Source organism: Diaporthe citri (assembly GCF_014595645.1).
Source record: "Diaporthe citri strain NFHF-8-4 chromosome Unknown scaffold_2, whole genome shotgun sequence".
Classification (NCBI taxonomy): Eukaryota; Fungi; Ascomycota; class Sordariomycetes; order Diaporthales; family Diaporthaceae; genus Diaporthe; species Diaporthe citri.
In genome coordinates this window covers 4318070-4342461 of record NW_025064847.1, presented here as the reverse complement: position 1 = coordinate 4342461, position 24392 = coordinate 4318070, and the positions used below count along the sequence as shown (strand labels likewise).

Below are 24392 nucleotides of genomic sequence, written 5' to 3'. Positions count from 1 at the left end.
TGAGCCTGATCGCCTGAGCAGTCGCCCTGTCCTCCACGGCGTAAGCCAGGACTGGTTCGCAGTATATTTATTATTGGTGGAAAACATCCACTGGAGAATTATCCCTTTGTAAGTGGTACTCAGCTTGCATCGCCGGGCCGGCTCACACTTGCATAAAAGGCATGATGCTGACCGTGCTGTTGGATGTTGCAGGAATGAATCTTTGAGGGGGAAAAAGTCGGGCTAAGGCTTGCCCGCCGCTTCACCAGTCTGGGAAGCTTATTTTCCATGGATCGAGTTCCATGTCGAACTTTGGGGCTGTTTCTCCCTCGTCATCATCTCTTTTACCATCTCGTCAGGGATCTTCGCTTCGAAGCCCTACGTGGTCTCGATTGTGGCTTTCTGTACATGAAGATCGGGATACCATGTTTCTATGACATTCATACCAGCGTGGACCGAACTGCTCGTTTCCTAGGCTGAGAAAAACGCTATCGACGGAGTCGCTGGCACGAGTGCGCCGGTCCAAAATATTGCTCAGACCACCGTCACGAAGATAATACCAGCCGGTAAGTGGTTACTTTACAAGCCCGACACACCCAGTCGTTGCCAATGATTTCTAATCAATCGCACTCTTCCATGCCCTTGATCCCTGCACACGTGCAAGGCTGAGTTGGTTGGACACGACAACGCCGGGCGTGAGGTTGTGATTATCGAAAACATCCAGGCGCCTGTAGATGATGCTTCTGCACACACTGAGACCATCACGTGAGGGAATACCTCCTCTGAGATGATGTTCTCTGGGATAAACTCTTGAGTTGCATGGGAGAATCCATTGGTGTCTTCTGATGAAAAAGGCATCGTGTGTGCGCTCGTCAGCCTCTATCCGTCAATGTAATGGTCGAGCGCGACCTGAATTTGTTGCGTCATATCGCCGCGTGGCAAGCACAGCAGTGGTTCCCCTTGCGTGCCTGATACTAGGTGTGTTTCAATTCTTCTTTTTCACCGTTACTGCCAATATGTCGTCGTTCAAGGCAGATCGCGCTATTCGTGGCCAGAGACCAAGAAATCCAGGATCATGTTCCTGGTATGCAAAGGATAAGACAGGCAGTGTCTGCCAAAGCCTGTCCCAAAGCCGTGGCTCAAAGAAAATGATATAGATGATGTTATGCCGTGTTTCAGCAAATTTTGAAGCTGTGTCTTGAAGCTGTGTCTTGAAGCTGTTTGATGCGATGATATTCACACGGGTAGATGGTTAGTGGCTTGGAGTCTTGCGGCATCCACCATACCAGGGACGGGCACACCGAGTGGGTTATCATGGCCCAGACCAGCCGGATCAACACTATCCCCGGTAATGAAGACCTTCCAGAATTATATGCGAAAACAATCAGTGGGAGCATGCACGAGCCTGAAGCTGGCCAAACACAATATCTGGCAGGCGTCGGTAGGTGTTGCGTGGTCGCCATGGGAGCTGGACACAAGCCTGCGGCTCTCAAAACTGGAGCCCGAAACGAAAACGGGGTATAAAACGCGGCATCGATCGACATGAATATCCACGGTCAGTATGGAGACGACGGTAGATAAGTGCTGCCAGCTGTGTCGCGAGTATTCTGAGGACTGGAATATGCCGTCGTTGGAGGACGACTAATACCAGGTCTGGACCCCTGTACCCTGTACCCTGTCGCTGGGCGGCCGCTTGGCGGGTTGAGCTCTTGGCAACTCCGGGAGCGACCCCCGGTTGCTGTTCAGGAGCCGGCCACGTCTGTGCGACTTGACCGAATCAAATCAAAACAAAACGTATGAGCGCGGTCAAGGGACGTTACTAAGGTGGGACACGGACATCACCCTTTGGCAGTTGACTGTATGAAGGAGACATGTCGTCTTCCTCGTCGGCTCCAGCACTCAACCGCTCGCGGTCGCTGCGACAGCCCACTGCAGGCCTCAGCAGGGCCCTGAGGAAGGACGAAACCCCCAACAACGTCGTCAACACCACCAATGTCGCCGCGGCCTCAACCTCCTCGGCTGGCGCAGCCAGGAACACGTCCCCGAGCAGGCTTCCAAAGCCCCCTGGTGCCTCTTCAATAGCGACTCGAACACGCGCTGGCACCGCCGGCAAGGCGAGCGGCATCCCGGCGGCTGCTGCTGCAGGGACCAAGAGCAGACCGACTTCAGGCATATTCGGCCGATCCGACAGCATCGCCGCCAGGAAGCCAACGACACAGGCTGCTGCCGCCCCCGATCAACCAGAGCCATCAAAGAAGGCCCGGCCAGCTCCCATTGCGACAAGCAGGCTGATCCGTCCACCCACGAAATCGATTTCCACCCCCTCCAAGCCTGCGACAGCCTCGGCCGAACCGTCGCCTACCACGCCCTCCCGGCCCTCTCCCTCGCGTCCCTCTCCCTTGAGGGCGACACCACCGACGACAACGTCATCACCCTCCCCGGCAAGGACAGCATCGCCGCGCACAACCACACACATACGCGCAAAGTCATCCGCGACCGCGCTGAATTCTGCGACCGTCCTCCGCCCACCACGGCCGCCTTCAGCTGGGTCGGTAGCCTCGAGTTCTACGACGACCACTACAGCGACCACTGCGGGCAAGAGGCCAATAGGCCGGTCCAACACAACGGTTGCGCGATCGACCCATCTACGCCAAGCGTCCGTACCAGCATCTAACGCGTCAGCCCTGAGCAGGGCAACATCTACAAATGCGGCCAGATCCGTCAAGCCCACCGCGCCAGGCGACGCGCCGCGTCTCAAGCCCGCCTTCAACACCCTCCAACAGCACTACAGCCCCGCTCGCAACCTCGCGCCGAAACCCCTGACGTCGTCCTACCTCGCGCCCCCCTCGCCGTCGAAACTCCCGGCCAACATCGCCATCTCCTCCGAAACGGCCAAGCTGCAGACCGAGCTGCTGCAGCTGCACCTTCTCCACCGCGATGCGGATGCCGTGACTTCCTCCTGGCATGCGAGCGCGAGGCAGAGGCTGGGGCAGAGGTTCGCCGAGCTGGCTCGGAGGGACGACGAGGTTAGCAGGGAGGAGGCCGAGGTCGAGGAGGCTCGGAACTTGGCTGCGCTGATGGAATGGGGCGGCGGCAAGGGGCTGGATGGCAAGATTCAGGTGCTAGACACTATTCTCTCAGGCGTCTGGAGCCTTGGTGAGCCGAATGGGCGATATACGCGCGCCGTGAGGAAGTTCGAGAAGTGGGTCGACCAGACGAGACGAGCTGTGGAGGCGCGACGGCTTGCCGGCGGGCTGGGCGCTCTCATGGAAGACGACGAGGTCGGTTTTGTGAGTGAGTTGGATCCGGCCTGGAAGGACGAGGTATCGTCGATGGCGAGGAAGCTGGACTCCTGGCGTAGGCAGCTGGGACAGCTTGAGAGTGGAGTGATTGATGATGACCAGGGCGGAGATCAGAAATCATCCAGCCTGGCGAGACTTCTGTCTGGGTGCCGGAGTCAGGTGCATGGCATGCTTGCTGAGCTGGATTTGATGGAGCAGATCGAGCGGGACGCCCTCATGCAGGAGACGGCTTGGATCAGGAGGATGAACCGCGATGACGACGAGAGTGATACCCCAAGGGCTGGAGCGATCTGGCGAGCATTTTGAGGGAACGGTGGCATGGATTGATCATAGCACGGCGTTTTCAAGGGGCCCAAATGGAGGCATAGGAAAGGAGTAGCCCCCAAAGGAACCAGCGCTTTTCGCACTGCCTTTGATATGAGCACAAATGAGATGGTATCTGATTAGCGTGGAGTGTATGGTGAGAAACGAATTGATACCTCATTCCCCCATCCCAAACACTCAAGCCGGCCTTCGCAATATAACTGTGACATAATCTACTCATAAAGGTCCCGCATCAGAGTCCAGCACAACACAGCCCAGGCTCAACCACTCTAGGTCCGCGCAGACAAAAGCAGCCCATAAGAAGGTATACCAACAGTCGAAGTATCCCAGAGGAAGGTATCCCGAAGGAAATTATCCCACAGGAGGTTATCCCACGGGAGGTTATCCCACAGGAGGTTATCCTATAAGAGGTTATCCCATAAGAGGTTGTCCCATGGGAGGTTATCCTATGGGATGTTATCCTACGGGAGGGTATCTATAGGAAAGTCTTACTGGGTCCCACAGATGTTGGATACGGGAATGATTGCAAATTGACCAAGTCTAGCCGGAGTATGCCACGGTTGGTGGTCCTCCTGGAACGGATTTCCATGCTGAGTGACTTGATATCCACCTCCCCAAGAATGCCCGGAATCCCTCGACTCCTTGTCACCTTGATACTCATACAAGTGAGTATGGCCTTCTGTACCGAAACTGTCGCCTTCCCAGAACTGGTCTGCTGCATGCCCTATGCTTCTCTCCAGTTTCTCTTCCGAGTGCGAGACTCGCTTCCCTCCGCGGGATAGCCCGTTTTGAGCACGACAGGACATGTTGGTGCAAGCCAACACTGCTACGCTGGCATGACATCCTCGTCTCCGTTGTATTCGACTTGGACTTTGCTGACGACTCGAATAGGTTTCCTCAGAGCCGATGATTGTCACAAATGAAGGGTGCTCATCAGCCGCTCGAGGGCGTCAGCCACGACACGAGGTAGCGAGTTGACCAAGGAGCGAGGCGTCGATATCCGAGAGTCGCCTCGTAGGCTCAGCTGTACGCGCTTAGCAGTGGGCGCTTAGGCACGGCTGCACTTGCTCGGCCATACCCGTCAGTTGCCCGGTCAGAAGACAGATTATTGACTGAATTGGGGCTTAAGTGACGATGCCTGACGGCGGGTGCCTAAAGAGATGAGGAAAGTCGGTGGAAGGGGCAATGCGCATTGAAAGCGGCGACACGGCGAGGTCAAATGACCCGTACCAGCCTGGTTCATCCCATGGCTTCCGGGGCACGTGCTGGGTGAATAAGGTCGGCGCCGGAGGAAGCTGACTCCTGACTCGGAGCCAGCTCCCCTTATCGCCCGAGCCTCCGACGATGCTCCGTTGCCAGGGTTTCGCATCACGCCCATGATCAACCAATTTGGGGGCGGGGGTGGCCGGCACCGTATTGTGGGCCCGGGCTGATTAAGCTCGGGGTGGTTCTCGTGAGACTAGAGACCAGATGACATAACACGAGAAGGGCACAAGCCACATGAGATGAAATGAGATAAGCAGTGAGATGAGCCAGCCCAGTGAGATGAGATGCAGATGGTCAGAGATATGCCAGGTCAGGGATGTCTTGATTTTCCTTTGTCCAGAGATTGGCACCATGGGGGCTAGTTCATGCTGCAAGCGGCGGCGCTGGGGTGCGAGTGTGAGTGAGACAAGAGCACCCTTCGGGGCTTGAGCCTCCCCCACACTGGCCCTTGGCCTCGTGCTGAGTTTGTGTCCTTGCACCTGGTGGTGGCGGGTTTGCATGCCCATTGGGTTTTCCGGGCTGCGTCCCCACTTCCAAGGATGGCAGGCCTAGGCCAGGCCCAGAGCTTGACCACACCCTGGTAAATTACTTGCAGAGTCCCGTTGTTGAGGTGCGTTTCGTTACGACGCCGTCACCCCAAAAGCTAAACCCCGGCTCGAACCTCACTTTTCACCAGCCTCTCACCTTGGCAGACCGAGACGCCGTGTGACAACCACCACCTCCTCTTCCACCGGCGACATGGCCACTACCACATACCTTTAACCAGCAGTCCTTGCAGTCACGCGTGTGTTGATCTACAAAGGAACCGTGTGTCAATGCTGTGTGATTTCCGGGGCCATTCATAAGTCATTCGATGCACACAATTGTCGCGTCACAATGGAGCTCGACGATACCGCGAAACTAATCGCGGAGGCCCAGGCCAAGCTCGCCGAGCTGGACAATCGTGTTGCTGTGTATAGGCTGCAGATGGCAGCCGAGTTCAATCGCTTCTCGGGGGAGCAGCTCCAGAATGTTCCGGAAGAAGTTGCCTACGAAGTCTCGCAGGCTGTGAACAAGTCTCTGGTCAACTACCCTCGCCTGTTCCCTCCTGGAAGCCATCGTGGCCACATGTCGCCCTTGCAGTCACCCACAGAATCCTATGATTTTTCCTGGCACAACAAGGGCTCCCCGCCGCCAATTCTTCCTCACACCTCGGGGACTCCCAAGGAACCTCATCGAAGCACCCACGAGCGCGAATTGGAATTCCAGGGCCTGTTTACCCCCACATACCTCCCACTTCTCGACAGCGCTGATCGCCCCATCCACTCACCACCCACCTCACCCGGTGCAGACCCAACATCTAACATCGACGACAAGCTCGCCGTTAGAAACACCCAGACCTCAGAAGGCACCCAGACTTCCGAGGCTCCTCAGACCCCAGACGACACCGCCGTCCCGGAACCCACCCCAACCTCAGAAGGCACTCAAACTTCCGAGAGCCCTCAGCACCGGCCCAGGCCAAGTCTACTGCGTCGTGCAACTGACGCATCCATTGAGTCAATAACAAGCGACTCCAGCAGTGCCAGGATCCGAAAAAGCGCCCTGCGACGCTCCTCCGCCGCATCATCAAGGGGGCCTGATAGCCCGCGAGAAACTCGACGTGTGCGATTTGAGGTCCAAGGCCAGGAGGTTTTGCCGTCTTCATCGCCCCAGGCATCCACCACGGCCCTTGCAGAGGTGGTCAGTGCCAGCTCAGAAAACTCAACAGCTCTCGCCAACGCCGCACTCCCTGTTACATCATTGGGAGACACCGACGGCGAGGACGATCCCCCACCAAGGAAGGTTTCCTCATCCCAAGCTCTGCGCGCACTTTCAAAGGAGCCATTGGATGATCCAACCACGTGGACCGTCGTAAACCCTGGATCTGAAGATCCAGCTTCTGATGCCGATGCTGATAAGAGCAGCAAAAAGACATCCACAGTTCCAACATTGAATGCAGAGGATCGCGACGAAATGGCTCCTAAGCAGCTTCCTATGCACATCAAGCCCGAGAGTGGCGGACGAGGCCAGGGTGATGTGAAGGAGGGTGGTGGCCATGCGAAGCATGACACCGTGGTTGAGAGCGTTCAGGCGGCGGATGATGAGTCCTCGGACGACGATGATCCCCTTATGATAATATCAAAGAAGGATTTTAAGAAGAGACTTCGGGCGACCGACTCCCAGGCTCCCAAGGCCACCGACCCTGTCTCTGCTCAGCGCAACCCGCCTGAGCCTGCAGGCTCTGGACGCAAGTCCATCCCGACCACCAACACCAAGCCCGTGACCCCCGAGGGCAGCTCTTCCAAGGTCGCCTCTGCCAAGCGAGTCGAGCCCGCTGAGGACGACGATGAGGACGACATGTTCAAGCTGGAGGCTGGCGAGGACGACGAGACCCTCGAGGAGGCGATCTCCGCCCGCGGCTCTCCCCAGAAGCATCTGCCCGAGCCGGCCGAGGAGGAGCCTGAGGAGCCTGAGGAGGGCGACAAGGCGGATGAGAAGTCCGATGACGAGTCGGATGAGCGCGAGGCCCAGTTCAAGCCGAATGCTCCCATCCAGGCCTCGCCTCCCATCGGCATGGCCATCAAGAAGCCCACGGACATCCCTCCCAAGGTGCCCACCATGCCCCAGGGAAGCGTCCCCAAGATGTCTATCGGCTCGTACGGAGGAAAGCCCATCATCATGGCGGCGGTCAAGGACCAGAAGCTGATGGAGAAGATTGCGAAGTCTGAGGATGCCCGTCCCTTCTTCGTCGGTAGTGTCAACGGACGAAGCGGACCCGACCCCTCCAACGCTAAGAGCTACAGAGCCAGTCTCCCTAGTCCCGCTAGAAGCGGTCCTGGCACGCTGATGGAGCGTTGGATGCGTGAGAAGGAGGAGGGCACCAAGTACGCCAGCGACAAGGAGGACGACGAGAACGAGAAGAAGGAGTGAGCACCTTTTCTTGCTTTGAGCATGGCCGGGCGGCGTTCAGCAATGGGTTGGAGTCTGCATGCCCAGGAATTCCATCGCATTCGGCCGCAGTGGGGGAAATGGCGTTCGGGATTAATAAGAAAAAGGGGCATTTCGGCATCATCATATGCGATACCCAGAATTGACTTGGATTAAGTCCACTTTCAATAACCGTGCTTGACTTTCGTTTCTTCAGGTGAAATGTCTCACGTTTGTGATATTCCCGCAGTCAATGTCGGGCACCGACGCGGCTGACAGCACCCAGTCAAGTGCACTTCATACTTGCGACCACATATGCCCCCCATCACGGTTTCCCATCGAGGCACAGATAATTGACAAATGTAAGAAGAGAGATTGCGTGAGCAACAAATTCCTCGAGGCCGTCAGTATCCGAATAGCAACTTTCAACAGGCTCGTCTGAATGCACGAGACTGTGCTCAATAAGAAACAGTAAGCCATCGAAATAACGTGATACGGCATAATGCATTTCGCTGTTCAATGCCAAGTTGATTGTAGTGCAGGGGATTTACGGAGTACAAGCGGGCCAGAGCTCAAGCGGGCCAGAGCTCTGGCTGGCCAGGCCCCAAGGTGGGCGGGCTTAGAGCTGGAGGGCGGGATGACTGGCCTGGGCCGGGCTTGGACCAGGATGCCTGCCCAAGAATAGCATCGGAGAGCGCAAGGTAGCCTCAGCCCACCCAAGGGAGCTCTGCCCACTTCTACAACAGCCGCCACTTCCTCTTACACTCGTCACGATCTATCCTTTTCCACACCTTGCAATCGAGCCCGACGGTCCAGCTGGAACATATTTGGCTACCAGGCAAGCAGATCCTGCCGGTTTTCTCGTCGCCGCAATCACGGCGTCTAACAGCTCCCCCCCTGTGACAGCATTTCCGAATCGCTCGCGCGGGATAGAGACTGTCGGCAGCGTCCTGTTCGACCCAAGATTTACATCTCGACCTCAGCCCGAACCCAAGCCCCGTTTCGTTATCGACCGAGCGTCATCAACGACAGCTAGTATGGACGGCAAACGCCATCTCTCGTCGTTCCAGCAGTTGGAGAAGCTTGGAGAGGGAACATACGCCACTGTAAGTCCATGAACCCGAATGCCACAAGCGCCCGGCCTCCAAACAGCATCCTGACCCGATCTTCAACAGGTCTTCAAAGGGCGCAACCGACAAACCGGCGAATTCGTCGCGCTCAAGGAGATTCACCTTGATTCCGAGGAAGGTACACCCAGCACCGCCATCCGCGAGATCTCGCTTATGAAGGAGCTCAAACACGAGAACATTGTCGCGCTACACGATGTGATCCACACGGAGAACAAGCTTATGTTGGTGTTTGATTACATGGATGGCGATTTGAAGAAGTACATGGATACCAAGGGCGATCGTGGAGCCCTGCAGCCCATGCTCATCAAGTCCTTCATGTACCAGCTGCTGAAGGGTATTGATTTCTGCCACAAGAACAGGGTGCTGCACAGGGACCTCAAGCCTCAGAACCTGCTCATCAACAGTAAGGGTCAGCTGAAGCTGGGTGATTTCGGTCTGGCCAGAGCATTCGGAATCCCAGTCAACACCTTCAGCAACGAGGTTGTCACACTGTGGTATCGAGCCCCCGACGTCCTTCTGGGAAGCCGGACATACAACACCAGCATCGACATCTGGTCTGCTGGATGTATCATGGCGGAGATGTACACGGGCCGGCCGTTGTTCCCAGGCACGACCAACGAGGATCAGATCACAAGGATTTTCAGGATCATGGGCACGCCAACGGAGCGTACATGGCCTGGAATCACTCAGTTCCCCGAATACAAGCCAAACTTCCAGATGTACGCCACTCAGGACCTCCGCCAGATCCTGCCGATGATCGACGCCGCAGGAATCGACCTGCTGCAGAAGATGCTCCAGCTGCGCCCAGAGCTCCGAATCAGCGCCGCAGACGCCCTCCAGCACCACTGGTTCAGCGACCTGATAGTCCAGCAGCACCAGCAGCAGCAACGGGCGATGCAAGCACAGGCGCAAGCTAGGGCCTATACGCAAGTGCCATCGCAGGGTGTTCCGTCACAAGGCTACGAGAACTACTAGGATGGGCCAGTTGAGCTTGGTCCTCGAGATTACCCAAATTCTACGGCATCTGTGAAGAAGATAGGCAGCGGTTAGCAGGCTCCTGCTCTTTGCTGCCGGTGCCGATCGGAATCAGATGAAGGGTTTGACAGCCCCCCGCTGCCGAAACCCAGACTTTCATTTATGCCCACTTCGGCAGCTACCCGAACGGCACAAACACTGCGATTGCTGAGGCGCTCGCCTTAGCGCCGGAGGCAAGGGCGCTTCTGGGGCCAGACGGAGTCCTGTAGCCGTTGCTAGATCGCCCGGCGTTGGAAGGCGCTGAGGCAAATGGTGCAGCCAGCTCTCTGGCAGGATCACTACATGCAAGCGGCCATGACTGCCTCACACTCGCAATCGAGTTTTGCTCCCGTTCTAGTATCTAACAGCCTTGCAAGCTCCAGACTCACGCAGAGCAGGACGTTGGGTCGTTCGTGCACTGTACAGCGTTGCGCATTGCATAGTATCACACAGTTGAGCTTCGATGCCCACGCGATCTCCCATCCACTCTGTTTCCCCCTCATAGCTAGCAATGGGCGCAGGTGGCTGAGAGATGGCGTGGTCCCTTCATCGAGCGCAATACGTGTATTTCTTGGACGGGAACAGGGAGAAATGGTCTGGTGGACAGGAGGCCTGGGGTGGGCTCATGATGTTTAGCAAAGATTCAGCGTATTAATGATATATTTCCAGTTTGACTGGACAGCTCCTTCGCCAAGTGCCTGAATAGCTGCTCGTGAGTTGAGACGAGATTTGGGAAGGCAGGACGCTGACATAAACGCAGTTTGATATTTCCTCCAACAGAATAGCTCTTCTTAGTTGCATAAGTCTTTCTGTTATCGGTGCATATGTGTCTACCCCAGTAGTGGAGTCTCGGTCCAGGCTCCGATGCATGGGTTTCTCCCCCAGGCCCACCTGCATCATCCTAACCACTCTTGGACCGTCGCGACCACCTGCGATTCATCATCGAGGACGACTTGCGACATCTCATCGCCATCCAATCTGGCCCCTCCAGGCCCGTTCTTTTTGGATTCTTCCACCACGGCATCGGTAACCTCCCGGTCAGCCTTGCATCTTGAGGCCATTTCGATTCAGCCGTTGACCCCCATCAAATCGAGACGCCGCGGCCCGAGCCCAAGCTTCCTCGACGTAGCGATTGAGCCACGCAGCTGTCCGCCGTTGGAACCTTCCCAGAACCCGGCCGTGCCTGTCATAACCATCACGCAACGCTGGCGGGACCTGTGCTACTCGCTCCTCGAGCGTAAAGGGGCCAGCCCCTCGAAGTCGCCATGGCTGAGGATCGGAAAGGTGAGGGAGGCGTCACAGCCGCGTCGCAACTGGAATGACACTTTGCTGATTCATGTTACTTTAACAGATGATGAGGCCACCATCAAGGTCGCGTCCAAGAAGAACACGGGCAAGGGCAAATTTGGAGGCTTCAAGCTGAAGGAGAAGATTCCCAAGCTGAAGGATGGTGGCAGCCAGGATGGCAATGTGCTTGAAGGTATGGAAACTCCACTATGCTCGGGTTGATGAGAGACATCATCCCATCTCCTGCTTGCGCATTCCCTAATACGATGCATACACAGACAAGAAGAGCAAGGCAAGCGCCAACGCCACGGCCAACACCGCGCTATCACCGAGCGAACCGTTCCACGAACTCGATGAACTTCCCCGCGAAACCTTCACCAAGGGCTATCCCATGGTCGATGCCCCGGCCTTGACATCGTGCAAGTGGTGCAAGAAGAGCATTCTCATGACGACTGCTGTTGAACACATAAACGGCTGTCTGAAGATCAAGAAGGAGAAGGCAAACCGGAAAAAGGCCGCACGAGAGGCCAGAGAGCGCGCGAAGGAGGCCGCGCTGAGAGAGGAACGAGAGCGCAGGGCAGAAGAAGAGGGAATCACGCTCGGCGCAGACGGCGACAGCGGCGATGACGACGACGATGGGGAGAAGGTCCCTGGTAAAACAACCAAGAAGGTCGCCGGCAAGAAGACGGGAGAAGGCGGTCCTTCGGGCAAGAAGAGGAAGGCTGAGGGCGAGGCGGATAAGGGCCCGAAACAAAAGAAGAAGAAGGACGAGCCTAAGCCCAAGACAAAACCCAAAGGTGAGTCTATATGCATGCGGGTTCTCTTCAGCGCTCTCTGGATGTTCGGACATCTACGATGGATTCGACATGGCCGACCCACCGACCATGACACCCCCTAACAGAACACTCTCGGCCTGAGAGCTCGAGATTGAGAACGCTGCTAACTGATGTACTCTTGTGCAGGTCCGGTCGACGTCGAGCGGCAATGCGGTGTGATTCTGCCAAACGGACAACCTTGTGCCAGATCTTTGACATGCAAATCTCACAGTATGGGAGCAAAAAGAGCTGTCGCGGGGCGGTCCTTGCCATATGACATGCTCCTGGCAGCATATCAGAAGAAGAATCAGGCTCGACAACAGAGTGGGTCCGCTCTTTACTCCACCAAGTTCGATGCTAACAAATATCTCCAGAGGCTGCTCTCGACGCGAACGCCCCGATCGAGGAAGACGACGACCCCAACGCTGGCCCTGTTGACAGTGACGAAGAAACGGCGGCTGTCATGGCCGCTCTCGCCAAATGGAACCCACAGCCTGTTGTGGCCCAGCCGGTGTTCAACACCATCCGGCGCGAGTATCAAATTAACCGGCTGCAACAACAGCTCGCAGCCGCCACCGACGGTGGGCGCAAGAACATCTTCAAAGTCAGTGGCTACGGGGCTCAACGCCTGCCGCCGGGTCACACAGGTCACCGCCCTCCAATTCCTGTCATGCCTGTATTAGACCAAGAGGACGCTCCCGGTGAGGAGGAAGATGATGTCCCAAACATGCCAGGCAGCGCGACCTTCGCACCAATGCAGGCTCAGAGACAAGTATCCGTTGGTGGTCCGGCCTAGGAGGCTCAGGTAACACCAGAGGAGCACAGTCCAAGGCTGAGAGGCGGGAAAAAAGTCGGCAAGCCTCCCCGAACAGCCTCGGAGGACTTCACTTGCGACATTTGCCAAGAGTCCTTCAAACAGAAGTACCTTTTACAGCGCCACATGGATGGCGAACATTTGGGAAAGAAGCCATTCAAGTGCACCGGCTGCGGCAAGAAGTATTCACGCAAGGACAATGCGAGACAGCATATGGTACGTCGCTGTCCCGGTGCCGAAGTCGTCAGGGTTGCCCCTGATGAGCCTCCTGCGACTTGCTCGAGCATAACTGTGGGCGTCCCACACGCATTCAGCAGTACAGATGCAGAAGAATGAGAGGCTGGGGAAGCACGAGCCATGTCTCTCCATGTGTGAGACTTTCTGGGAGCCTCTGCGAGCACCGAAGAGCCATCACACTTCGCATGAAGACAGCTTGGCACAGGAGCATTGGTTTGTGGCTTACGCTCCCACCCCATGCGCCTCTCAACCGAAGACATGAGAAATTATTTGTTACTGCTGTCTACCAAAGGCCGGTGGCCTCTTCGCCCTTGGACAGGACTCTAGGAAAGGCATAGACGATCGAGCTACCCCCCTTACCAATGCATTTTCGGTCGGAGTTGGGGTGGTCTAGCCAAGAGGTGGAGGCAGGAAACTTGTCATAACACAAAATACTTCGCAAGGCGTTGGAGGTTTCGATTTTGTACTCGTAATTATTTTACCCAGGACAGGGCATCATGTCAAGCTAGGGAGGGCGGGCGATACTCCGCTTTAGGTGGAGGGTATGTTCACGATACCACCGTGAAGCTAGGTACAATATGGCATAAACTTGGGGTCCGACCCGAGATGACAATAACAAGGCAGCCGCCAGAGTCGGCCCAGACGTGCTCCACCTCGCCCCTCCTTTGACAAACCTTATGCTTCGTGGCACAAGGCACCCAAGATGAAGGAGGTGTTCTCGCCGCACTTGCCGAGAGACCTCCGCAGCGATCGACTCTCAAATTCGAGATTCACGGGCATCCATCCAGGGCCTAGCTGAGCTTCTCCACGACAGGAGGGGAGGGGCCCTCCTGCGTGTCTTTGGGGGCATGGGGTGCCAGTGGGTTCCCGAGCCAGTGGATTCGACAGCCCGAAGTCTGGTCGAGACTGTGGGGTAGAGCAGGGGGGTTGGCCCCGTCCGCCCGGGTGCAAATCCGGGGGCAGTGGGCTAGTTACGGAGGATGACGTCGGCACTGGGGAGACGGCCGGCCAACCTGCGTTGCGTGTGGTGATTGATGTGCTGGCTGGGCCCTCTTTCCGTTTTGAGGATCCATCCGACTTTCAATGTCGACCTGGGTACACACCTTTTTTTGTCCGGGAGAACCATACCCTCATATCTGATTTGAATTAAACTCAAGGGTGTTCATGCCGCTGGGGTCTTGTATATCCAAACGGGCGGAGTAATCTAATTCTCACTGCAACCCTCGTATTTCCTCTTCTTTTCACTGAGCTGGGCTATGCGTGGTATCTCTTGATCCAGGTCGACGATAACCTCGGGTCACACAGACACACGGACACACTCACACGCTCTCCCATTCAGACACAATCAACACAAGATGCCAGCAGACCAGTTCCTCCCGGCCATCGGCCACGCCGTATCCGGCGCGACCGGGACGGCCATCTCCACGACCGCCACGTACCCGCTCGACCTCGTCAACACGCGGCTGAAGGTGCAGCGACAGTTGCGCAAGGACGGCACCATCTCGCCCTCGGAGCAGTATGCGGGCATCACGGACGCTATATCGCGCATCTACGAGCGCGAGGGCGGGTTGAAGGCATTCTACGCCGGCCTGGGGTCAGACATCTTCAAGGGCGTGGCAGATAGCTTCTTGTTCTTCCTTTTCGTAAGTCCCCATCACACTTGCGATGTATAAGTCGACCATTTTGGGTGCTACCTTGCTGTGGGCTTGCTTCCATTCCTCTGCTAGGATGCTGCAGCCAGTGCCAGGCGCAAAGAGCATGTGGCATTAATATGTTCACGTAAAATTCTTCCCTTGGTGCTTCGATTACTGATCCGAATACTATATAGTACAACTGGTTCCGCACAAAGAGGTCACAAGGGAACAGCAGGCGCCTGGCCGCCTGGGAGGAGCTCGCCGTGGGTGCCGCGGCCGGCGCGTGCGCGCGGCTGTTCACGACGCCGATCGGCAACGTGGTCACGCGGAAGCAGACGGCGTCGCTCATAACCGACGAAGGCGACACCGGTGCCGCCGACGGGACGAGCCAGGCCGGGCGCGGCCTGTCGTTCGCGGAGATCTTGCACGTCATCCGGGCAGAGAAGGGCGTGCTAGGACTGTGGGCGGGTTACAGCGCCACGCTCGTGCTGACGCTCAACCCGAGCATCACGTTCTACCTGCAGCACGCGCTCAAGAAGGCGCTGGTCGACAGGGGCCGGGAGGGCGAGTCCAATGGTGCTACGTTTTTGGTCGCGGCGCTGAGCAAGGTCATCGCGACTGCGGTGACGTATCCCTTCCAAATCGCCAAGGCGAGGGTGCAGGTCTCCGCGCCGGAGAGCCCGAGGCCGGAGCTGGAGGAGGAGAAGAAGGAGGCCTCGACCGAGGCGGGAGAGGAAGATATGCTCGTGGTCGAACAGAATGTCGGCAAGGTCGAAAGCAAAGCCCAGGCGCTCGCCGGACGTATCCACAGATTGGCCGATGACACCATTTTCGGGACGGTCTTACACATAGGGAGGACCGAAGGAGCCCCGGCGCTTTACGACGGTATCAGCGGGGAGTTGCTCAAGGCGTTCTTTAACCACGGGACGACGATGTTATCGAAGGAGATCGTGCACAAGTTGATTGTTCAGCTGTATTTCTTCGTCCTGGCTAGGATTCGCAGCTCGCCCACCGCGCAGGCCCTGCTTCGGCGGCGGTCTAGGGAGGACCTGAAGATGCTGGGGAATATCCAGCTTGCTGAGAGGTTCGCGAGGATCAAAGATGGAACTCTTGTTTTGGGCCTGTTGGAGCGCACACAGAAATTGATTGTGACGAAATAGCTCCGCCAGTTTGTCGAACCAACACTGTAAAAATAAAGCCAAAGATTGAATCCATGGCATTTCTGACTGGAAATTTTCGGTATCCCGGCTCATCTACACTCCTAATATAGATATTGGGGCCTGCTGAAGCGGCTTTCATGCCGTCGGACGCACCCAAGATCTTATGCGGTGAACCTCGTCTTAAGCTGGCCAAACAGGTCCCTCTTAGCATTGGAACGCATTTCCGCTTCTCTTGACCTCGTTCGTGCCACCGGCCGAGAATCCTGTTCCGTCACTCTTGAGCTCGACCACGCCTGGTCGGATCTTGTCCTTTTCCTTCTTGTCGCCTCCCTTTTTGGCCGGCCTCTCCGTGACATCCTCATCGCAGACATAACACCTCACCGCATTTGCGTGCTTCGCATCTGCCGGGTCGGCGTGCGGATCATGGCCTGACGGCTTCATAAACTGGCTGGCGCACGCCTTGCAGAGCACATGTCCACAAGGCTTGGCGAGCATCGCTTTCGAGGAATTCGTCAGGCCCTTCTTGCAAGACGGGCAGATCCTGGTCTTGGTCTTGGTCTCCTTGGACTCCTCCTCGGTGAAGTTGATCGTCACCAGCGTGTGCAACGAGTACGGGTGGGGACTGTTCTCCTGGGATGACGGGCAGATGGGCGTCGTCTTGGCCTTCTTCTTGACTTCGTGCAGCTTGTCTTTTGTGTTTGACATTGGCGTTACTGAGGGGACCCAGAACGAGGGGAGCGAGGGCTTGGCGCTCTTTTCATCCTCGATCTTCTTCCGTGCCTTCGCTCGGTCATCCTCGGCGTTGCGCAGCACCTCGTCCTCATCCAGCGAGAACTTCCGTTTGTCTCCGCTCTTCGCCTCTCTCGACGAGCTGACATCTGAGCTACTTTCGGCCCTGCTTCCAGCGACGTCGAAACCGGCCTGGGTCAGTTCGAACTCCTTGACAGCTCTTGCTTGCGCCTCCTCGTCCTGCCGTGCCTTTGAATCCGCGGCGACTCTGTCCTCTTGTTCCCGGGCCTTCTCGAGCCTCTTTATTTCCTTCTTTTGCGCGAGAATGTTGTTCAGCGCGCACTCGCGGCAGAATATGTCGCCGTAGGAACAGGCCACGGGGTCGACAGCGGACTCGAGGCACAACGAACAAGAGCCGAACGGGAGGAACGAGTCCCTGTTCAAACGGGCGGATGAGGAGCTCCAGGCCGACTTGGCCATCGCCCGCTCATGCGCGGTGAAGACGGGCCGGGAGGTGTTCCTTTTGCCTGCGTTGTTAGACTGGGGTGTTGGACCAAGACGAGGCTGGGGAGGGTGGACGTACTATGCGACATGATGGCTGGGTATTGCCGAAGACAAATGGACCGAATCTCCGGAAGAATGTGAACGGGTAGCCCTCAAAGCAGAGAGGAGAGTGCTGCCAATTGGTTGGTTTGTTGTGCTTTATCCAAATGTAATTATCAGCACGGTAGTCCGTTGAATCTCAAGACCTTCTCTGCAGGAGACCTCGTTGCTGCATGTGCTCGCATATTACGTAATGCCGACTTTTGGTAAGGAACGCGTCAACGCGTCCGCTCCCCTCGGCCTTGACATCGCACTTCCTCTCAACCTTGATTACTTGGACGTAGGAGAGCCGGCGGCATTCGACTGCATCTAGCAATCTGTGATAGATCACATCCAAATGGAACTGTAACAGCACAGCATCCATCGCCTCGAGCCAAACCACACAGACACCATGGCCACCGAAGGCCGGTCATCACAACCTCCAGCCGAGGACAACACCTCGACGCCGGCCGACGAGAACGGCGAAAACACCCAGCCCCAGCCGGAATCCTCTCAAGTACCACCGCAATCATCCCCAGATGGCGCAGAACCGGGTGCGCCGGCCTCACCGCCCCTACCGTCCCGGCACACGGCGGCGACGCCCGGGCCGCGCGCGCAGCGCTTCCAGGAGATGTTCGGCCTCGCGCTGAACCACACCCTGACCAAGATCTCGCCCGAAAACTTCGCGTCCTGCTACCCGACGGTGGCGGCCCAGGCCCCCGGGGTCCTGGGCCAGGTGCAGCGCGCCATGGTGGACCGGTTCGCGGACCTGTGCAACCAGGAGTTCGGCCGCGTGCAGGCGCGGTACAGCGTCGTGCCCAAGCTGAACGAGCTCGAGGCCCTGGTGTCGGACGCGGAGCGGCGGCGGCGGGCGCAGGCGCAGGCGGCGGCGAGGAGGAAGGGCAAGGGCAAGGGGAAGGAGAGGGCCGCCGGGGAGGGCGAGGACGACGACGAGAACGCCAGGAAGCAGCCCACGCCGCCGCACCTGCTGCCCGCGGACGCGATCCTCGCTGCCCACCTCGCGCCGCACCTGGCGAGCCAGCAGAGCCAGATGAACGCCAAGCTGCAGAACACGCAGGCCGCCAACGTCGCGCTGTGGGGGGAGATCCAGAGGCAGCGGGCTGAGGTGGATGAGCTGGGGGCGCTGGAGCGGGCGCTGGCCGACGTGGACGGCGCCGCGGCTCTTTTGGACGAGGTGCCGGCCGAGGAGCTGGCGAGGGAGTCGAGGACTGTGGAGGCCGAGATGACGGATGTGTGAGGTGCGGCGATCCGAGGATGGCCATGATGGCAGGACAGTCACTATTCTCTCTGTTCATCGCAGGACTACGGGTGTCCATGAACGGGCACGGCGTGGCAGGCTGCTTTTGGAATTGCATCTTCTTATGAGTGTCACGATTACGACGGAGATACCAGGCGTTGGAGGCGTTTCTCATCCTGGTGGAAAGAGAACCATCAGGAATAGCAAGCAGGATGCAATATGATACCAATTTCAAGTCGCGACTATCAACCCTATGTACAGAACGTCAACATCCCTTATTAGAAGCAGCAATGCCAGATGCTGGAAGCTTCCTGGGGGTACTGCTAGAATGCTCGCTTCAAAACGTATGATAACTTTCCCCCTCTGACTCACACTTCCTCTCACGCACTCTCTGACTATGCCTCCAATGCTATCCTGTTTTCCCAAATGCAAAAGTGGAGGTATATTGTGGTATAATAACAACGCATCTGGTCGTTTCTGAACGCCTGGCCAAGATGGCCTCTCAATGCAGTAAGTGCAACAGATGCAGCCCTTTTCGCTCCCATGATAATGTCATGTTCCAGCTGATGATGAAGAAGAAGTAGATGAGGCATTCGACCGAGCAAGCACAAGCCATTGCGGCACATGTGAGCAAGGAAGGATCACAAACGCGGATTCTCCGCGTGTATGACCTGCCAAGGCCCCCAGAACTCGGGCTCCCCGTACGACGGCGGCTGCATACGCGACATCTGGCCCGTGGACCAGTCGATGTGCCACCTCTGGCCCTTGAAGATGACAAAGTTGGACTTGCGCGGGCTCTTGAAGAGCAAGACGGCGTAGCAGAGCTTGGCGTAGACCATGTCGTGCGTCGACGTCCAGAGGTGCCGCGGCCGCCACTTGCCCGTCTCGGGCTCGACGCCCTCGTTGTGGTACGACGACACCGACAGCCGCCGGGCGGGCACGGTGCTCTGCCGGGGGTTGGGTGTGGGGTTGTGAGGGATGTAGTCCCAGGGGGCGATGGCTGCCGCGTCGTTGGTCAGGTCCACCCCCGGGGGCCCGCCTGGCGACATCTCGACGTCCGCGGGAGGGTCTACGGGCATGGCCGTGTCGATATGGGACTCCGGCATCGAGACCAGCGACTCCGTCAGCTGCTGAAAGCTGCCGCCGTTGCTGGTGGCCTGCGCGGAGTACTGCCCGCGGAGCCACCGCAGCCGCTGGATCCGGGGGATGCTCTGGTCCCGTGGGAAGTCCCGCTCGTCGATGGGGGCCGCCACGTCTATGGCGGCGAAGAGGCACTCGAGCCACTTGACGAATGTCTCGAGCTCCACGCACGAGATGAGGAACTGGTCGGTCTCTGCCCTTATACGGATAACATAGCGACGTCTGCGTGCTGCGCGTTAGTGAGGCTGCTCAAGCGAATATTCAGGAGATGTCAGCCAGCCACGCAACATACTTGTGATAATCAGCCGCGATCCCCACGTCGGCGTGCTGCAGGCTGTAGCTCCGCTCCAGGGCGCCCTTCCTCAGCCACGGCGGGTTGTCGGGCTTGACGTCCGGGCCGTGCATCCTGCTCTTGCTCCAGCTCCAGCCCTTGTCCTTTGCGCCGTAGATGTGCAGGGCGGTGCCGTGCAGGACGACGAACATGGTGCGCCAGTTCCTGTACTCGGCCCTCTTTACGGCGTCCTCGATCTCCATCTTCATCTGGAAGACGTTCTCCATGTGCACGTCGCAGTAGTAGCGCGGCAGCACGTCCTCGTCCTCGGCCGGGGAGCCCTCGCCGCCCAGGACGGCCTCCCTGCCCTTGCGCGACGGGCCCTGGTACGTGCCGTGCGTGGCGACGTGGTAGGCCGGCGGGCTGGGCGGCTGGGCAAAGGTCATGACCTGCTCGTACAGGTAGTCCTCCTCCATGGACAGCCGCCGCACCTTGGCCGGCCGGTTGTCGATGGGCGCCAGCTCCACCGCATGGTTGAAGAATGTGGCTGCTGAGGCATCATCCTCGTCCGCACCACTTGGGTCCATCTCCGGGTGGTGTCGCCGGTGCTCGGTGCGCGGCGACTCGGACGGCGATTTGCTTCCCACCCTCCTCCGTCTTGGCCGCGAAGGCGTCAAAATGGCGCTCGCCTGGCTGGTCTTCCTGCTCCTGCTCTCCCGAGTGGCAACCCTACATGTTCGCCTCTGACAAGAGAGGGTCGGACCTGGGGGGGGGGGGGTGGCCTCTCTTGCAGCCTTGGCCTCCGCGTTTCCAAGCCTCGGGACAAGCTTTGCCTGTCTGCCTCGAGTCCTCCCGGAATAATCGAATGTTGTCCCCTAGTGAATCAGGGTTGCACCGTAATACTGTCGACGATATCTGCCTCCAAGGCCAAGAATGTTTCGCAAGTATATGATCAGCAATGAGAACTGAATGCAGGCTGCAATGCCATGGAGCAGAGCCAAGTGATGCGGGCGGGCTCCCGCAAGTGACGGGCTGGGCTGCACGAGGACAAGAGATCGTGGGAGGGAAAGTCACCGACTAGCTCCAGCGGGGGCGGCAGGGAGCCAAGAGAAAGTGAGGTGCAGGAGATGGCAGGACAAGACAGGGCAAGAAGCAAAAAGTAGGGAAGCGACGTGGAAGCGGCGGAGACGGGGGAGAAAAAGGAGTGCTCAAGAGGTGTGAGTGAGGGTGAGGGTGAGGGTGAGGGTGAGAATGTGAGAGTGTGGAAGCATCCCATGCCATGCCATGCATCATGGCCCTGGAGGCGGGCGAGTGACAATCCCGGCTCCATGTCCGTCGCGACCCCTGTTCGTGACCCTACGTGATCCGTAGTCTACATGGGACGGGAGTGAGCTGCCTGGACCAGTGTAGGCAGGTACCTTTGCTACTTGGTAACGGGGCTAGGATGTCTCCCTTCTGGCGCTGCGCGGTGCTTGTTCCAGAACTGTTAGTCTATTGGGCCAAGGTGCCCTTCAGTTCCGCTGGGGGCACGGGAACCTGGGAATAGTCTCACTAACACGTTACATTGAGCAACGCCCGGGGCGGCACCTGCCCGATTACAAATTGCAGACCTCGTCCAAAAGCCGGCGTTTGTATCTTTTCTTTTCTCTTGTATAGTATATCATGATCTACACTTCAATATATCGAGACAGCCCGTCTCTGGCCTCAGTAGCTCGAGCATTAATCCGAGGCGGTGCAGGGAGGGTCGAGGGCTCGACGCTGATTAGCAGGGCCATATTCGGCCTCTCGAGATGAGCAGCAGCACACGCCGGCAGGGACGGAATTACCCACGGGAAGCAAGAGCCGAATCACGATGCACAGCGGCGGCGACACGAACCCCAGAAGCAGACAGCGCAGCAGACATAAAGGTCCTCGGAGACGCGACCCTCCTTCTCTGGCCTAGCACCCGTCCATATTGGTGGTCCTCACCCCCCTCCTGACCACCTGCAGCCTAGCCAGGAACGGTAGGTGCTTAACCACGGCCGGGCAGATGTCGCGGGGCAGCCTCCTCTGGGCCCTGCCTTGCAAGCCTGGCTCGGCCTGGGTATTTATTAGCTACCCTATATCAGCCGTGCGGTATTGGGGCGACGGGCTTTGGATTGCGTGCTGCCCCTCCGGAGCGGCCAACCGGCTTCTGCCCTGTCTGGCCTGGTCGTCGTGGTGCTTCTCCCCCTCCCGCCCGTCCTCCTCCTCCCAATGCAAACAACCATCGGAGACGTTCCTGTTAGTAGGTCTGGTCTCACAAGCTCGCGCGGCCCCGACCATCACTGATCGGCCCAGCCATGCTGAAGGGGCAATGCCGTGTAATATCAGCCTGCTTGCGCCATCCGGCCGTCTGACTGGCTGCGGGACCGACGCAGCACGCGATCAGCCTCGAGTAGAGTGGTCTTGGCCCCCCCCCCGCCCCCCGGGATCGTCAGCAGAGGTGGCGAAAGAACAATTCTCGTAATCTTCTGGAACTCATCTGGAAGGGCGGAGAGAACGAGATGGGCGGCAGGGCGGGCTTACTGTGCCTCAAACCATGTACCCGTGCTAGAGCTGAACCGGGCAACAGGTTGCGAGGCCCGCACAGTCGTGAGCCGCGCCGCGCCGACCTGACCACTTGGCAAATGCTTCTTTCCCTGCTGGCCTGCAATGGTGGAGCAGCAGCAGCAGTACAACACAAGGACGACGGGGTTCGTTTTTATTATCATCTCTGTCCTATGGGCCCTCCCACGTTTTCTTGTCGACAATCGCAAAGGGGTTGCAACCAGTCAAAACCGTCGCACGGTTTCCGCCGGCTATAACGAACGCCCTCGAGGCAAGGGCGCGCGCGAGGTTTTCTTGGAAATTAATAGCCGGCCCGATCAGAAGAGTCCAATCGTCATTGGGAATCACCCGCGTATCCCTTCTCTGCTGAGGTTCATGCTACCTTGCTCAGTCCGGCGTGCCAGCACTTTTTAGGAAGGAGTATATGGTCAGCTGGCGGGTCGCTGGGGAGATGACGAGTAAAGAAAGGTAGGTGCAGGTCCGGCTTATCGTGGCCCGCATTGGCTGCCCGATTCGCCCATGGGCCGTGGTTCGTGCCTTGCGCCGCCGTAAATACATACGATGCACGTCTGGATCATTCTCGTCGGCCTCGTCGATGAGACATGTCTGCTCTGAACAATTTTCCCGTGCCGCCTTCCTTCGGCCGTGCATTTCTCGTCTGCCGCAGGCTGCGATGAGATGCTTACTGTATCGGTACTTGCTGCACTTATACGTGAACAGAGAGGGCGTCCGCGATAATAGAGCGGTGTGTGGACACCGGTACGGCTGTGTAGAAAAGTTTCCAGTATATTTTTCCGTCAGCCGAGAAAAAGCCTCCTCGGGTGCGACGACAACAAGTTGGTGAGGCTGTCAAAGTGTGAGATGTACCCTGTTGTAAGCTGGCTCGCTGCGCAACGGGCCCGGCACACGACGCTCTAGCAAGACATCCAGCGACCGATCATCAAACAATATCCATGAGTTGCTGAAACCCAAGCCATAGATTTTAGATCGGAGAAACTTCATGGGGTTGATGTGCTTGCCATTCAAGTTGGTAATTCTGGGAATCGGAAGGCCCTTCGACTTTGAAAGCCCCAGTTGATGGATCGTCCTGCAGTCTCGTTTCTCCCGGCTGACAGATGATATCTGTCACTCTCTTCGCGCTGCCAGCCGGGGCACCCATTGTTTCCACGGCTCAGTGAAGACCAAGATCCAGGGATCTTCCAAAACTTGACATACCTTACATGGCTATTCAGACTCTCTCGACACCCAGAGTCAGACTGAATCGAGATTCAATACTTGTGAAGAGCCGGTTAGCGTACCATGACATTCCTGAGCCAGGCTTCCAACAGAGAAACTACATGACACTCACGAGGCATGTCGCTTATGGGGTCAGTTCCAAGGCAATTGATGACTGGCTATGACTCTCTGTCTTTTTTCCTCCGTTAAATGGTATACACGTCCTCGTGGGTTTATCATTACATTCTCACCATCACCTCCCGCCGTCACCTCGCTTCTCCCCTGGCCTTTTCCTTCCTTCCTTCCTGTGGCATCGCCTACCACAATCCCATCGTTGATCATGTATATTCGTCCCCCGCCTTGTTACATATACAGCGTTCACCCCTGATGATCATGCAAAATGTGGAATGAGGAATCTGACCCGCAATCGCGGACCCCCATGTCCGCCAGATTCCCTGTCGCTTGTGGCCCGGTCAACTGTACAAAATTCCGCAGCAAGGAAAACACCACGTGGAAACTTTTCTCTTGGGATGCAGATATCGCGATGCGCCGGTTCAGCAAGCAAGACGTTACGCAACCACCGATACACCGTCCGACCAAGAAAGGAACTCCCAAGACTCCCTGGAATACTCTATGAAATTGCCGTCAAGGCCTTCTGCTGGTCCTCCACTCCCGCAAAGCTGGCACGAGTGGGTTCACGGCATCTGCTGGTCTTCCTTCC

The 24392-nt window shown here is 57.5% G+C and overlaps 8 protein-coding genes across 8 annotated transcripts; 6 read left to right on the top strand and 2 right to left on the bottom strand.

Annotated features, from left to right (window-relative positions):
- Positions 1 to 1521: 1521 nt before the first annotated feature.
- On the top strand, positions 1522 to 3587 carry INS49_006740 (uncharacterized protein; the record flags this gene model as incomplete). The annotated part of the gene is made up of 4 exons (XM_043167509.1): positions 1522 to 1534; positions 1876 to 2017; positions 2224 to 2606; positions 2662 to 3587. 4 exons carry the CDS (start codon positions 1522 to 1524, stop codon positions 3585 to 3587), a joined length of 1464 nt encoding a protein of 487 aa, XP_043028653.1.
- A 2160-nt stretch (positions 3588 to 5747) lies between these two features.
- Positions 5748 to 7820, top strand: INS49_006739 (uncharacterized protein; the record flags this gene model as incomplete). The annotated part of the gene is made up of 1 exon (XM_043167508.1): positions 5748 to 7820. The coding sequence occupies one exon, from the start codon at positions 5748 to 5750 to the stop codon at positions 7818 to 7820; it is 2073 nt and encodes a 690-aa protein (XP_043028652.1).
- Positions 7821 to 8854: 1034 nt separating this feature from the next.
- Positions 8855 to 9922, top strand: INS49_006738 (uncharacterized protein; the record flags this gene model as incomplete). The annotated part of the gene is made up of 2 exons (XM_043167507.1): positions 8855 to 8923; positions 8993 to 9922. The coding sequence occupies 2 exons, from the start codon at positions 8855 to 8857 to the stop codon at positions 9920 to 9922; spliced, it is 999 nt and encodes a 332-aa protein (XP_043028651.1).
- Positions 9923 to 11226: 1304 nt separating this feature from the next.
- On the top strand, positions 11227 to 12859 carry INS49_006737 (uncharacterized protein; the record flags this gene model as incomplete). The annotated part of the gene is made up of 4 exons (XM_043167506.1): positions 11227 to 11245; positions 11313 to 11441; positions 11527 to 12045; positions 12438 to 12859. 4 exons carry the CDS (start codon positions 11227 to 11229, stop codon positions 12857 to 12859), a joined length of 1089 nt encoding a protein of 362 aa, XP_043028650.1.
- Positions 12860 to 14469: 1610 nt separating this feature from the next.
- Positions 14470 to 15908, top strand: INS49_006736 (uncharacterized protein; the record flags this gene model as incomplete). The annotated part of the gene is made up of 2 exons (XM_043167505.1): positions 14470 to 14757; positions 14943 to 15908. 2 exons carry the CDS (start codon positions 14470 to 14472, stop codon positions 15906 to 15908), a joined length of 1254 nt encoding a protein of 417 aa, XP_043028649.1.
- A 204-nt stretch (positions 15909 to 16112) lies between these two features.
- INS49_006735 (uncharacterized protein) lies at positions 16113 to 17230 on the bottom strand (the record flags this gene model as incomplete). Its single annotated transcript, XM_043167504.1, has 2 exons — positions 16113 to 17164; positions 17221 to 17230. 2 exons carry the CDS (start codon positions 17228 to 17230, stop codon positions 16113 to 16115), a joined length of 1062 nt encoding a protein of 353 aa, XP_043028648.1.
- A 401-nt stretch (positions 17231 to 17631) lies between these two features.
- On the top strand, positions 17632 to 18477 carry INS49_006734 (uncharacterized protein; the record flags this gene model as incomplete). The annotated part of the gene is made up of 1 exon (XM_043167503.1): positions 17632 to 18477. The coding sequence occupies one exon, from the start codon at positions 17632 to 17634 to the stop codon at positions 18475 to 18477; it is 846 nt and encodes a 281-aa protein (XP_043028647.1).
- A 641-nt stretch (positions 18478 to 19118) lies between these two features.
- Positions 19119 to 20475, bottom strand: INS49_006733 (uncharacterized protein; the record flags this gene model as incomplete). The annotated part of the gene is made up of 2 exons (XM_043167502.1): positions 19119 to 19839; positions 19910 to 20475. 2 exons carry the CDS (start codon positions 20473 to 20475, stop codon positions 19119 to 19121), a joined length of 1287 nt encoding a protein of 428 aa, XP_043028646.1.
- Positions 20476 to 24392: the final 3917 nt, after the last annotated feature.